Source organism: Rattus rattus, chromosome 8 (assembly GCF_011064425.1).
Source record: "Rattus rattus isolate New Zealand chromosome 8, Rrattus_CSIRO_v1, whole genome shotgun sequence".
In the NCBI taxonomy this organism is placed as follows: domain Eukaryota; kingdom Metazoa; phylum Chordata; class Mammalia; order Rodentia; family Muridae; genus Rattus; species Rattus rattus.
The window spans coordinates 20564848-20579614 of NC_046161.1; the positions used below are offsets into that span (position 1 = coordinate 20564848).

Consider the following 14767-nt stretch of genomic DNA (forward strand, 5'->3'; position numbering starts at 1 on the left):
AGCTGTGTGAAGCTCACTTCAGCCGTGGTGCAAACACGACTGTAGGAAGTGAGAAGGAAATGGTTTTCTGCCCAGGAGGAGAATCTGCCCATTGTTTATCTCACAGCATTCATATATATATCTTCAACTTTCAAAACATCTGTGCTAAAACATGCAGATATGGAGCAAACAGCTTAATTTGTTTAAGATTTGCTTTTAAGAATTGAAGTGGAGCTGAAGTCCAGCATTCCTATTTGCTCACACCCAAATCCATGCAGCCATGGAGAATTCTGAGATGGGCTTACCTGAATCTGAAGTTTTCTATTTGGTATGATTATTTTGGTGGGCCAGGAGAAGGGAGTTGAAAGAAGTAATATTGGCGTGTTCTTATACCCACTAAGTACTTTTTAAGCAGTATTTAATTGGTGATCGTTGGCCCAGCAATTAGATAGCATTCTAATTTATCCTGAAGAAACAAAACTTCACAGGATAACACCAGCATGCTTACTGAGGACTTACCATAAAATAAGCACCTTTTTTCTTGAATGGATGGTGGTGTGATACAACACGCATTATGAAGGAACCAGGATTCAGACTTACCTCTCTATATGTTACTTCATATTCTCCACTTTCTCTACCACAGTATATTGTCTTATGGTGAGACCATACTAAAACATTTAATGGCTAACAAGAAGATCAGTGTCAACACCAACCCTAATCGCCCAGTAACCTGTGGTTTCAAGGCTCCTTTAAACTTAAAATATATGTTTCATAAAGAATGAGAACAGAAGAAAATGCAGCCTTTGAGGACATTTAAAATGATTTAATAGGCATTGTACATGAAGATAACAAAAGTTCATGGGACAGAATTATGTGCATGGAGCATTTTATGGGTTAACATCACTTCTGTTGACTTCTGATAATTACTTTAAAATATCCCTCTGGTGACACTGTCCAAAGCATGTTACTTTTTTAATGACTGTTATATCTGTTCCTGTCTTTGCTCCACACAGAAAAGAAACGACTTGCAAATGTTAAAATACAGCGTTCTTTATTAGCTATTTTGTGTTCAGCATTAAAATGTTTTCCAACTATAGTTAGAATATAATTGCTCACCTACTGTAAGTAATTATATGTATATAACCTATGGAATTGAATCATCTTTTATGGCTGACCAAAAAGTACAAGGAAAATATAAGTATAAAAACTCCACGGTGCTTAACTCGGAGCAGATGCATATGCAAACATCTAGCAGGTTTAAGGTTCATCTTAAAAAAAAAATAGACAATTTTACTCTTTGATGGCCCCACTTTGTCTTCAAGGTAATTTACCGATTTTCAAAGCATTTTTGATAGGTAGCTTTTTATTGGGAAATAAAATTTATAAAGCAATCCCATCTTCATCATAAACTAAAAATAAGTGAGGCTACAACCACCATCAGGTTTCTCAGAGCCTGTGCTCTTCTCCATGGCTCAGAGGGTCTGGGCTGACCCACAGGTACGAGGGAAACCTGAAGCAACTCTCCTAGCTGGACTGAAAGGGAATTACTTTGATTTCTAAAATTATATTGATATTTTCTATACATGTTCCCTTGGAACTCTAAAATGAACATATGTTAATGAGATAGAAGATGACTTAATCATTTATGAGGTAAGCCTGACAGACTGGCATTTAATGTAAACAATGCAGTAATTTATCATTAGTAGTAACCAGAGAAATTTAAGTAATTGTTTATGGCTCTAAAGTGTCTCTTAGTAAAGCTTGTGGTTCTTATTGTTGTAAATGAGGCTGGAAGTGTCCGTTTTGGACATACGCCTTCTCACTGCAGACTGTCGGGGCTCCTTGATGTCAGTTGATCTTCAGTACCCTGTACATGCTATTCTGAAACACTGTGGTGAAGTATGGCCGGGAATCCTTGAGCAGGATGCTACAGAGTGGAGGGTTAGCCGCGTTGGACGGGTCTTCCACGTCCCAGATTTCAAGCATACTGCAACCAGGTCTGAAAGACAAAACAAGTAGATGAATAGTTATATTAAATAAAACAACATGGTCACATTCCAGAGGCTGATTAACTTAACTACTTAAAAATCTAAAACTTGAGAAACCGTTAAGTCCAACACCTAGAGTAAAACGAAATGAAGCGTGATACGCCTCCAGCCCCAGTCAACACGTGCAAACTGTAAGGTGTGGAGTCAGAAATACAGATCTGAGAAAGTTTACCCCCAGATGAAACACAACTACATTTGCTGGTCACCATTCTCATCCAATCATAAGACTTGTTTGTAGTAGGATGAGAGAAATTAGAGAGCTAATTAAAATTCCTTTGGACATCCTTATTTTTTAAACATGAAGAGCCCTGATTCAGTAGGCAATCATATTCAAGGCAGAGAACGGACATTCTTAAGCTAAATCGTTCTATTGAATGCTTCCCTTTTGAGGGTGTCTATAAAAGGATGCTAACATATCCTGATAGAGAATAATTCCACATTGGAAACAAATTTTTAATGTATGTGTTGAAGTACAACACAAAAATCCTGACACTTCCTACATAAAGTTTAACTCTATGTAAGGAACGTCACAACTGATACAGAGACATTCCTACCACTTAGCATGTCCCCCATGCCCTTCTTGTGGTCAATCTTCTTCCCAAAACATGGCCCAGCACCCTCCAGTCTCCTTTCTGCACTGTAGCATTTACAACTCCATGCAAATACATTGTCTAAACTTTTCATTTCTGGCTTTCTTATCTTAGAATACCGTGGGATTGATTTTAAGATTTATTTATTTACTTTTATGTATGTGAGTACATTGTAGCGGTCTTCAGACACCAGAAGAGGGCATCAGATTCCATTACAGATGGATGTGAGCCACCATGTGGTTGCTGGGAATTGAACTCAGGACCTCTGGAAGAGCAGTCAGTGCTCTTAACCACTGAACCATCTCTCCAGCCCTAGGAATACTGTAGTGTTGATACCATTAGATACTGTCTGTCCTGGTGAGCTTACCTGTCAAGTTACTACAACCCAGAAACACTTGAGAAGACAACTTCAACTGAGGAATGAGGAAGACATCAAGTTGCCCTGTGTGCATGTATATGGGGATTGCCTTAATTGTTAACTGATGTGAGAGGGCCCAGCCACTGTGGAGAGCGTGAATTCCATTGCAGGTGGCGTTCAATTCTCTAAGAAGTCTAGCCAAGGGGCTGGAGAAATGACTCAAAGGTTGAGAGTACAAACTGCTCACGCTCAGGCGGCTCACAATGGCCTGTAACTTCAGTCAGAGGGAATCCAATGCCTTTTCCTAACTTCCATGGACACCAACAAATATGTGACACACACACACATGCAGAAACAAGTAGACAGACACAGACACACACATGTGCAACCTTTGAAAACATTTATACAGATCTAGCTGAGCAGTCAGCGAGCAACATTCTCCATGGTTTCTGCCATAGTCTCTGTTGTGAAGTGAGATACTAAAGGTACTAATGTATGTAGTGACAGGCAGGACTGCCTTGAGGTTCCTGAATTCCTGCCTTGACTTCCCTCGTGCGTGGTCAACTGTGACCTGGAATTATAAGTCAGATAAGCCATTTCCGTCCATCATTTGCTTTTGTTCTAGTTATTTTACTACAAAAGCTGAAACTAGAACATTGTATTTCTTTTAAGTACTGCTGCCCATTGCACCCCTAACTAGTATTTTATGGCATAGAAGTACCATAGTTCATTTATTGATTTTCAAATTACCGACCATCCTCGGCACTGGCAGTCTTAGTGACGGTGTGTACCATCAGTATGAGAGTTCGGTAAACTAATTCCAGGCAGACATCAAGCCGTGACGTAGAGTAGAGTGGTAAGTGATAAGTGGTAAGTTTGATGAGCAGCCTCAAAATTATCTTCCAAAGGAATTGCATTTTTTTTATTTCTACAAACAATGTATATGAGTTCAAATTGTTCCTCATTTGCATAAACATGGGTGTTAACAGTCCTCATAATTTCAGTTATTTTAGTATTTATATAACTCATTCAAAATATCTTGTTTGCCAAATTTTGTGCTGTTTCTTACACTTGAGGTATGGGGAGTTTTCCTATCTTATTAGCTGTGTTAGACTTTAGATTACAAAAATGATCAATAATTACTCAGTATACGATAAATGTAAATTACAGTCTGTTGCCTTCTAATACATGTATGTCCCTGTGGAGCAACAGTAAGAACAAGGCACTTTGCTTGTTCCCCACAGCTGACCTTTGCTCTCCATAGCTCCACTCTTCTCTTCTATCAGTGTTTTTCAAACACAACAGCACATCTTCCCGTTACTGGAGATTTGTGTGCATTTTCTGGAATTCTTGCTTTATTTTTATCTTTGTCTGGCTTATCTTCCTAAGTATAATTGTTATGCTCATTGTATGTGTCAAGGGCTCCTTCATTCCTATTGATGAGTACTATTTCATTCTCTAAATATTCTCATAATGTGTTTTAGTAATTAATTCACCTGTTAGTAGATATTTGAACTATTCCTAGGTTGAGATTACTAAAACAAAGCTGATATGAATAACTGAATGCAATTTCAAGAATAGATGAATGCTTTATATTTTAAGGTTTTGTGTGTGTGTGTGTGTGTGTGTGTGTGTGTGTGTGTGTGTGTGTGTGTGTGTGTGAGAGAGAGAGAGAGGGGGGGTGTTCTGGTGCCTGTGAAGACCTGAGGAAGACACTGCATCTCCTGCAGCTGGAGTTACAGGTGATTGTTAACTGCATGACCTTGCTGCTGAGAACCAAATTCAGGTCTTCTACAAGAGCAGAAAATTTGCTCTTAACTCTTGAACCATCACTTCCACCCCAATAAATTCCTTCTTTAATCTTAAACAAATATGCAGAGTAGGTGTCAGCTTTCATGAGAAACTGTAAAATTCGGTCATTACATGGTTTGTATCACATTTTATTGCTATAGCTGATATGGAAGAGTAGTAGGTATGCTTTCATTTCAGCGACACTTGGGCCAGTCAGTTTCTCTGTCAACTCTAGAGGTTGTGTATCTCCTTGTAGGTTTAACATACATTTTGTAAATGAATAGTAACATAAAGCATATTTTATATGATTCTTTACCACTTATGTATTTCCTGTTGTAGCATCTAAGTATTTTGTCTATTTAGTGGATTGTTTTCTTATTCCGTTTTAAGAGTTCTTTTTAAATCTAAAGTCCTTTATTAGTCTGCTGTGGTGTTTCCCACAGGCTGTGACATGCTGTGTTCATTTTTATTCAGTTCGAACATTTTAGAACTTCCACTGTGAGTTTATGATTGATCTTTAATTACATTTTAATTACATTATCTACAATACAATTATTTATATATTATCCAGGGAGCTTCCTTGCTATTAACTAATTCTAATTTAATTCCATGCTGTCAAGGAATATAGTTCCAATTGTTTTAAATACATGCACACAGACACATATACACACATGTGAACATATATGCATATATTTTCAGATTTGTATTTTTATCCCATTGTCTATGTTGCATTAGAATTTTGAGAAGAATCATGTGTGTCTATTAATTTTTATGAAAATATCAGGGTTCTATGGACATTTCAGTTGGGTAGCTTATTTTTGTTCGGTGTATGTTCATCTCCATTTGGTTCCAATATTTAGAATTCCTTGTGATAAGTTGGCCTGCAGGAGGCCACTTAGCCCCTCTGCCGACCTGAACATGGTCAAGTGACCTTCTCATACATGTAGACTTTTGCTGACTACAAAATCTGTGAATTCTTCATTCACCACTTCGCTTGTTCTCACATCAGATGACTTGGCCCTTCCATGTGAGAAGTTGGTGTTCCTCACAGTGCACTTGCCTCTCTCCTTTCTTCAGGGCATCGTCACCTGATCTTTCTGTTTGGCTGCATGTGCCTTGCCCTAATTTTCTCTGGTTTTGCCCTTAATGGATTTGTTGAATTTAGCAGTGGATTTCTCAGTGGCTTTCTCCAACCTCAGAGACTTAGACAGGTCTTGGGTTGCTGTTTTCTATCTCTTCTCTTCTCTTTCTTTTCTTTTCTATAATTGAAGTCCCCTGCTCTGTCCTAGCTGTGGCCCCCATGTTCAGTTATTGTCGAGATCTCTGCAATTTGTCCTTAAAAAAACAATTAAGATAATAAGTCCTGTGTGGATTAGTGCTTTTTCTTGATCTACTTCAAATTCACTGCTTTTTGTTTTTTCTTGTATCATATCTAATTTGCTGTTTAGAGCTATTTTGTTAATACTTTATTTGAACTCTTGTGTTCACCTCTAAAGTCCCCGAATGAGGTTGGTTTGTCTCCATTGAGATGGTGTATCTTTCCGTGGTCTCACAGAACGTTCTTCTTTAATCCATGGCCCACTTTTGCTGTTTTCAGAACAGAAGCCAGGACCTTGCACATACCAGGTGAGGGCTGAACCTTAGAACTCTATCCCTGGCCCCGTTCTTTTTATTAATCCTTTGGATAATGAATATGGACTCTCCTTTATCAGAGGTTCTCAACCTTCCTAATACTGCAACCCTTTAATACAGTTCCTCACGCTGTGGTGACGCCCCCTCCCCAAATAAAATTATTTCATTGCTACTTCATAACTATAATTTTTCTAGTTATGAGCTGTAATATACATATCTGATATGCAAGCCCTGTGGAAGGGCTTGTTTGGTGCCCAAAGGGCTCACCACCTACATGGCGAGAACCACTGCTCCGGTTGCTTACAAACACCCAGGTACTTTGAATCAGTTTACTTCCTATTTAAGGGTGTTGGACACCATTTAACAAGTGTGTTGGACACCATTTAGCTCAGTGGGAGCTTTGCCTAGAAAGCACAAGGCCTGGGTTCGGGTCCCAGCTCCAAAAAAAAAAAAAAAAAAAAAAGTGGGCACCTTAAATAACACATTCTAATGACACTGAGACCTATTTCTGATCTATTGACTGATGAATGGCATTTTTGTTATAGGCAATTTACTTGCCTGGATCTGTTGAGATCTCTGCCAGAAATCTAAATAATAACCTAAAGAATCCCCTGAACACGACATTATTTTGTCTTAATTTTGGAAATACAAATCTCGAAGTATTTATAATATTTTTACTTACTATGCAATCTGTAGTTACGAGAAATTTTAAGCCTTATATCCGGTATAACTGAGGAACAGTAGCAGATAAATATAATTCACTTATACTTTAGACATCAAAGAAAAATGCTGCAAAGTAAAAAATTAAGAACATACATTTCCAATAGATATTTTAACCTGACTTAAGTATTACATGATAAATGCCTGTGCCGAAACAATGCCCTACATCCTTAGTCTTTATATAATTTATGCTTCCATAAACCCATGAAAAGTAAGTTTAAAGGTCATAAGAAAACTAAGATATTAAAATGTAATTTTTATAAGTATTATTGGAAGACAGTGAAATTTAACTTCTCTACATGGCAGTGGTCATATGTTAATGGGATATATCTAAACCAGGAATCCGGATTTCTGCGGAGCAGTCCTGTATCGGTACAGAATGAAGTGAAGCTTCTGTTGCTTTACGATACACACATTATACATAATATTATTAGTACTCAGTTCACTTAACAATATACCATATTATACATTATGTTGTTGATACTCACTTTGTTCTCACGACACACCATGCCTCTTCTAGAACATAATAATTCACGTGTAATTCCAACAGTTTATTTCTCACTTCTACTGCAGGTTTTCGACTATATGCAGAATAAACTATTTTTGTTCGAGCCCTTTAAATTTAAACAACAACAACAACAATTACAAACCTATTTTTAAGATAAATAATATGTTAAAGAGGGTTTTCCAGCAAATTGATACCTTAACCCTCAATTGGAAGCTGGATATGACTAAAAATTATGCAATTGCTTTGAGAGATTAATTTACATGTGTCTATTTCTATCTTCAATATACTGAATTTTACAGCAGTTTGAAGCCTGTTATATCTAAGATAAATACATAGATAATTTGTACTGGCTGGTCAGATGATAATTCAGCTTGTAAAGTTCACTTCATATAGTCCACAAAGCAATCTATTATAGAATGTAATTCTGTCACCTAAAGGCTAGGAATTGTGACAATATGAATCTTGGTGAATAATTTCCTCTCTAAAAACTAAAAAACAGACAAACTGAGGTGGAATACTGCCAAGGGAGTATTTAGCAGTGAGCATCCAGGACACTTCCATGGATAGGAAAAGCACCACAGAAAATTTTGAAATGCCAGGATGAACAATCAAATGTGGCATACTAGAAGGTTGCTAAAATCCTGAACGAACTAAATGTTGCTTGGGATGTTCAATCACAAGGACTAGACAGAAATTTTTGAATAAATCAAAATTATTTCTTCTAGCAGTGTAACAAAAATTAAAAGAAAAAGATTCTTTTAACAAATGACAGAACTGATTTACTCATTTTTAAATCCATACCTGCTGCACTGGATTCAGGTCCCTTACACCCAAAGCCAATAATATCAGCTCCCATCTGCGACCCAAGCAGGGAGAACAGGAGATAGGCAGATCCCAGAAACTCTCTGGCTAGCCTAGCTGAATACTATGTTAAGCAGACTTTGTCTCCAATAATAAGGTGGGGAGAAATCAGAAAATACATCCACCATTGACCTCTGGTTCACAGACATGTGCAAACACACACACACACACACACACACACACACACACACACACACACACACACACGGAGGTAAACACAAGTTTTAGTTATAAAAGGAAAGTAGAATTTTTACTTAATCAGATAAGAAGTTTTGTAATTTTAAAAAACGTTTTATAGCAAATTCCATTTATTATTTTTAATCTTTATCTGGGAAAATAAACTACTCACTAACCATTGAAAAGATCTGAAATATTTCTTAAATCAGGCAGAGAATTTTATGAAGTTGAGAGAGAGGCTGGCAAAATGTGGCTATGAATCAAATCTATTTAGCTTCTGACTTTTTTGAGTTTTATGCCTCTCTCTCTCTCTCTCTCTCTCTCTCTCTCTCTCCCCTCCCCCCCCTCCCTCCCTCCCTTCCCTCCTCCCCTCCTGCCCCCTTTCTGTATGTGTGGAAGTTGGGGTTGGTAGGGTGTGTGCGTCTCTGTCTCAGCACCTCTGTATGTGTTCTCCTTACCCCTTCCCCTCCCACCCACACCTCCCCCTTTCTTTCTCCCCCTCCTCCCGTCCCTCCCTCTCTCTCTTCTCTCTCCTTTCTCTCTCAGACACATCTAATCCCCTATACACATGAACCATTTTTTGTGGGTATATATGTGTGGCTCAGGTATGTACTTGTGTGTGTGTGCTTGTGTGTGTGTGTGTGTGTGTGTGTGTGTGTGTGTGTGTGTGTGTGTGTGTAAACAAACATTTTCATTTTTCTTAGGGCCACTAGTAAGTACTGAAAATTCTACCCAATGGATGCAGGGGACTGCTCACCTCAAGTCTGCATCCTCATAGTGTGGGTGGTTCACAATCGGACGCAGTGTAGACAGCTTGATGCTTGCCATTGTCGGCATGGCGCCTGCAAAGACAGCGTCTGGGAAACAAGATGACAATCTTTAACAAAACATTTCCAAAAATAAAAAGTTCAATGTACCCCTAAAATTTGAATTTAAATTAAGAAAAAAATCCAAGATCCTACATTAATGGGCCCGATTTAGGTATCTTACCTATTCAATACTTATCCTTTGTCTTCTGAATATTTAACCTGTGCTTTCCTGTGCTAGGAGCTATACACATACTTTTAAATTTCATTTTACACTTAATGATTTATTTGGTGTTTGTGTGCATGCACAGGTGTGTGTATGTGTGTGTGTGTGTATGTGTGTGTGTGTGTGTATTTGTACACATGTATACCATGGACCACATGTAGAGTAAAGAATTGTTGGGAATTGACTCTCCCCTACCAGATGAGGTCTGGGAATCTCAGTCAAGCCTCAGGTTTGGTAGCAGGTGCATTTACCCATGGAGCTATCTCACCAACTCCACGTACATGTTTGTACAGGGATCCAGTGACTTGGCTTGTAGGATAACTAGTGAATTTTTGTTTTTCTTATTGTGTAGAAATAGGCTCAGAGGTATCAAAGCTAAGGGGCCTGCCAAAACTATGCAGTTGAAACATTTCCAAATTCACCTTAACTGCTTCACCAGTACTACAGGAAGAAAACTAGAAAGAGGAAAAAGATCCTGTCTTACTGTGAACAATGTCAAAACCCAATGCCATGGTATACATTTTTTCAAATGATTTTTTTGTTACTGTAGTGGTGAGTTATAGTCATGTGGATTTTGTTAGAAGAAAATATATTTCAATATTTATAATTTAGGAACTGGCCAGATAACACGGTGGTTTAATTCCCAGAAAACACATGGAGACTCACAACATGTTTATTGTTTTTCTAGCTCTTCGAATCATTCATTACTTGTGGTATACATTTTTGGAAGAATAAATGTAGGTGAAGGTGTCATTTCCCTAATTGGTTCTTGATTGTGTCAATAAAGATGGCTGATGCCAATCTCTGGGTGAAAAGAAAAAGATGGAATTTCCAGGTCCCTGGAGGAGGAAGGGGAGGGAGAGGGGGGTATCAAAGGGAGGGAGAGGGAAGGAGGGATTAAGGGAGGGAGGGAGGCAAGAAGGGAGGGAGGGAGGGAGAGAGAGGACACTTTTCAGTCAGGATTTGGGGAGAGGAGCATAAACTATGTAAGGCCTGGGGACAACTAGAGCCAATGGCAGACTGCCACCGGCAGAATTCTGATACAGGATAGCTAATGAGTTTAGAGCAATAGATTCTTCTCCCGACCATTGAGCTATGGCTAGTTTTAAATATTAAGGCTGTCTGGTGTTTTCCATCCACAGTTAAGGTGGGCATGAGAAGAAAGCAGGGAGCCAGAGGAATAGGCACAGAGGAATGGGCCATAGAGGAATGGGTGGAGTTCTTGGGAAAAACACAAGCTGGTGGTTGTTGGAACCGAGTGTGACTGGGGCAGCTTGGGGAAGCTAGCTCGCCATATAGGCTAAGTGGTACAGCCGTTGGCAGCGGCTGATCTCAGAGCACAGCATGGGCCATGGTACCAGGCAAGGATCAAGCATGGTTTTATAAAATTGAATGCAACAAACAAAAACATAAAATTTCAAACCATATGGCCAAAAGCTTAATTGATATTTTAAATCAAAGTTCAACTAAAATACATTTTATTTAGGCCAAGCTTTCTGAAAGCATGTTAAATTCTTGAATATTTTAATAGCACCAGTAAATGTTAAGCCCTGGGTTGTAAGACTGATTTTTTTTGAAAAAGTTGGGGAGGGAAACATAGGGCATTTTATTTGGATCTAGGAAATAAACATAAATACAGGGAGGGGAAGGATGTCGGAAAGGGAATAAATATATAAGAAATAGGTTAATAAAAAAAAAAAAAAAAGAAAAAAAATAAATACTAAGGGCATAGAACAGTGCAGAAAATCAATCGTATCTTCAGTGAGGAAGAGGCATGCTGGGACTTCTAGCATCATGACAGCATCATGGCTAGGTCTGGTAAAAGATCACAACTCAAGATGGAAGTGTAATTCCTACTGAATATGTATCTCTCCCAGATCGTTGTCAAATAATGTAGTCAAAAGGCAAACTCCTGCAAGTCAGAATCGTATGCCCCATACACACTTGCCTCTCGCACACATGCACAAACACTAGTGCATATACATACATACATACATACACACATACATATACATACATGCATACATACACACATACATACATATACATACATACACACATACATATACACATACATATACATATATACACATACATATACATACATGCATATACATACATGCATATACATACATGCACACATGCATGCATATGCATACACATACATACATGCATACACACATACATACATATACACACATACATACCCACGTACATACACACATACATATCCACATACATACACACATATGTGCACAGATGCTATGCTTAGCTGTACATGACGAATAGGCAAACATATGCATGTATGTTATAGTACATATGTGTAGCAGCTCACCTGGCCTGGTGTTGTGCCGGATCCAGTGTATGAGCTCTTCCTGAGGCAAGTTAGTGAACTCTCCCATTATGCTCCACTGGTTGTGGAGGTTCGCACAACCTTGTATTGACATCATTGTCAGAATGCCGAAGACAACATTCTCAAAATGAATTCTGCAAAAAAGCCAGCCAAAGAGCTGAAATAAAAAGACCATTTATTTATATTTCTTATATGAAATATAAGACTCGGATCACAACTACATTCTCACCTTCCTACTGAATCCAAAGTGGGTAACCCTGTGGCTCAGTACACAGATGCATGGTATGTCCATCTGCCGCTCGCAAACCATCAACATTCTCCAGTTACTAGACCTAGTTACGCGCAAGGTTTCTGTGTTTCTGAAAGAACTGGGTGTCTTTCCAGTACGGACTCTCAGCCAGACATTAGAATTAGTGAGCTGCAACTCGAAATATGCTAAGCTGAAAGCTTTAACTTTTGGCTGATTTTTATGATGGCTTGAATAGCCAGAAGAGAAACCCACTAGCATTGACATGTATGCTCCTCTCAGGAAAATGGCTGCTAGCTCTACTGAGTGTCTGTCTAGTTTATGTAGCTCTCTAGCTAGTTTATGTATCCATTAAACTATATAGGGAGGAATACCAGAATAGAAAGAATTTGTTTTAGAAATTCTTTATTCAAGCAGGACCACCAGGGACCTCTTCAGCATGGGAAATTTGCAGTTTGGGGATTGGGCGGACCAGAAACAACTGTACAGACTTAAAGGCTAAAAGTCTCTATTTGTAGACACGATGATAGCAGCAGGGCTGAATTCCCAATTGCTCTCTCCAGAAACATCATTTGGAGTCTATCGGGATTTTCCAAAGCCACTTTCTTGCTAACAGCGAATCATCAACTGGCATTTAAAGTCTCTGAGAGGAGTTTGCTGAGAGCCCTGGCTGCTTTCAGAATTTGGATGACTTAGCAAAGCCAGGACAGCTCCAAGGCCAGTTGCTTTGGTTGTTATAGTAACAGTCACTCAGGGATGGTGGCTTACCCTTCGGGAGCAGATCAAGGAAGCCATAAGGCACATGTGAGGTGTCAGAAACAGCTTCAACCGCATGATTAAGACGGCAAGACCCATGAATGCCAGCAACTGCAAGGCGTGGAAAATCAACTGCAAGACACAAAGCAGTGACCTCTGCACTTCGCCCACGGATAAATTAACAGACACAGGTAAAATGTTTCTTAGGCTCTCCCAGCATAGCATTCAGCACGCTAATGCATGCATCCATCCATTCAGCTAGCATTTAGTGATAAATAATCCGTGCCAGGAACTGTTCTGAGTGCTTCAGACAGAATGCTGAGGTCCTCGCGAGGCCCACACCTTAGCACATTTAGTTAGGAAGTGGCACTGGTAGGCACCGTACGTAGATACACTGCAACCGGTTAGACAGTGACGAGAACAACGGACAAGGAAATGGAGGAGGGGGACGAGCCCGGCAGCCCAGAAAGTGTGAAAGGCCATGGAGAAGATACCACTTTAAAGAGGGAAAGGCTTTGAACAAGGAGGGGACAAAATGCAAGAGCTTCATGTATACATGTGTATTTCGGATAAGAGAAATCATAGCAGCACACAAGCCAGAAGAGCTTTCAAGTAGAACTGTCTAAGGATTTTTACTAATCCATACTCTATCCTAGTTTAACCAAGCTTAGAGTTCCACAGGGCAAAGATTTCAAATTAAAATTCTCCCAATTGAAATATTCATAAAACATAAACTTTTACCAGAAAAATATGGTGAACGTGGCAATAGTCAGTGCAACCAAATGTAAATAACAGATAAATATTTATACCCTAATTTACTGATATTTAATTATATTACAGATATGCAGTATTTTCACCTATCAAAAGGCAAATAGTCAGCTTATACTTTAAAGTGAAATAAAATACCCACTGGAATATTAAAATGACCAATTTCTCTAGTTCCGAACTGTCAGGATCCTAGAGAACGGCCAATTACTTTGACTTGTACTTAATTCTAGGACTTTGCTGAGGAACTGATCTAAGCACATTGGGGAATGTTTTAATAGCCCCAGGAGGTAACGCATTTGATGACCAATGTAAAAGAACAAGTAACAAACACATGACCATCAAAATTTAGTATTAAAAGATTACTTAATGGAATGGAAGGAGTTTTAGGATACATATTTGTGCATTCACAGAATAATACTTTGTAAAATAAATGGATAAACTCATGTATTTATACAAAGGGTGTAAGGAGGAAGTTATAAAACATCCTCCTCTAAAAAAGTAAATAGGTCACTTCTGGTAATTTTCCTGCGTTCTCAGAGTTGGCTTTCAAATTCTTATTACTAGTCAATCATGAGATCAGACAGAAGGAGGAAGGCCCAGCAGAAATGATTACCACTGCCCCAAATTCAAGCTGCATTGACACACATCAGCAGGAAGGCTGCACCTTCATGAATTAACCTTCAAGTGGGATTTAATGCATAAGTCTACCAAGAATGAGAGCTTTTACCTCACCGTTGTCCAGGAGCTGTTTTCTGGAAGAAAATAAAAATGACCTATTTACTGAATGTCCATTACAACCTCCTTACATAAGAGTAAAATGATTCATTTTGTTCTTGGATTTTAAACTCTTGATTCTTTCTAGACTGTGCAAAGTACAAAATTTAAAGCACTATATATGCTAATAAAATTACAAAGTTTCAAAGGCACAATTCACCATCATTCTACAA

The 14767-nt window shown here is 38.6% G+C and overlaps 1 protein-coding gene across 1 annotated transcript in view; it reads right to left on the reverse strand.

Annotated features, from left to right (window-relative positions):
• Positions 1-878: 878 nt before the first annotated feature.
• The window catches only part of Dpy19l2 (dpy-19 like 2), a 105516-nt gene continuing 91627 nt past the window's right edge, over positions 879-14767 (reverse strand). The window contains exons 17-22 of the mRNA XM_032910202.1: positions 14548-14572; positions 13065-13184; positions 12032-12206; positions 9422-9521; positions 7607-7732; positions 879-1978 (exon numbers count right to left, since the gene is read on the reverse strand). Coding sequence (XP_032766093.1) covers positions 1828-1978; positions 7607-7732; positions 9422-9521; positions 12032-12206; positions 13065-13184; positions 14548-14572 — 697 coding nt within the window. The 3' untranslated portion in view covers positions 879-1827. The remainder of the gene's footprint in view (positions 1979-7606; positions 7733-9421; positions 9522-12031; positions 12207-13064; positions 13185-14547; positions 14573-14767) is intronic.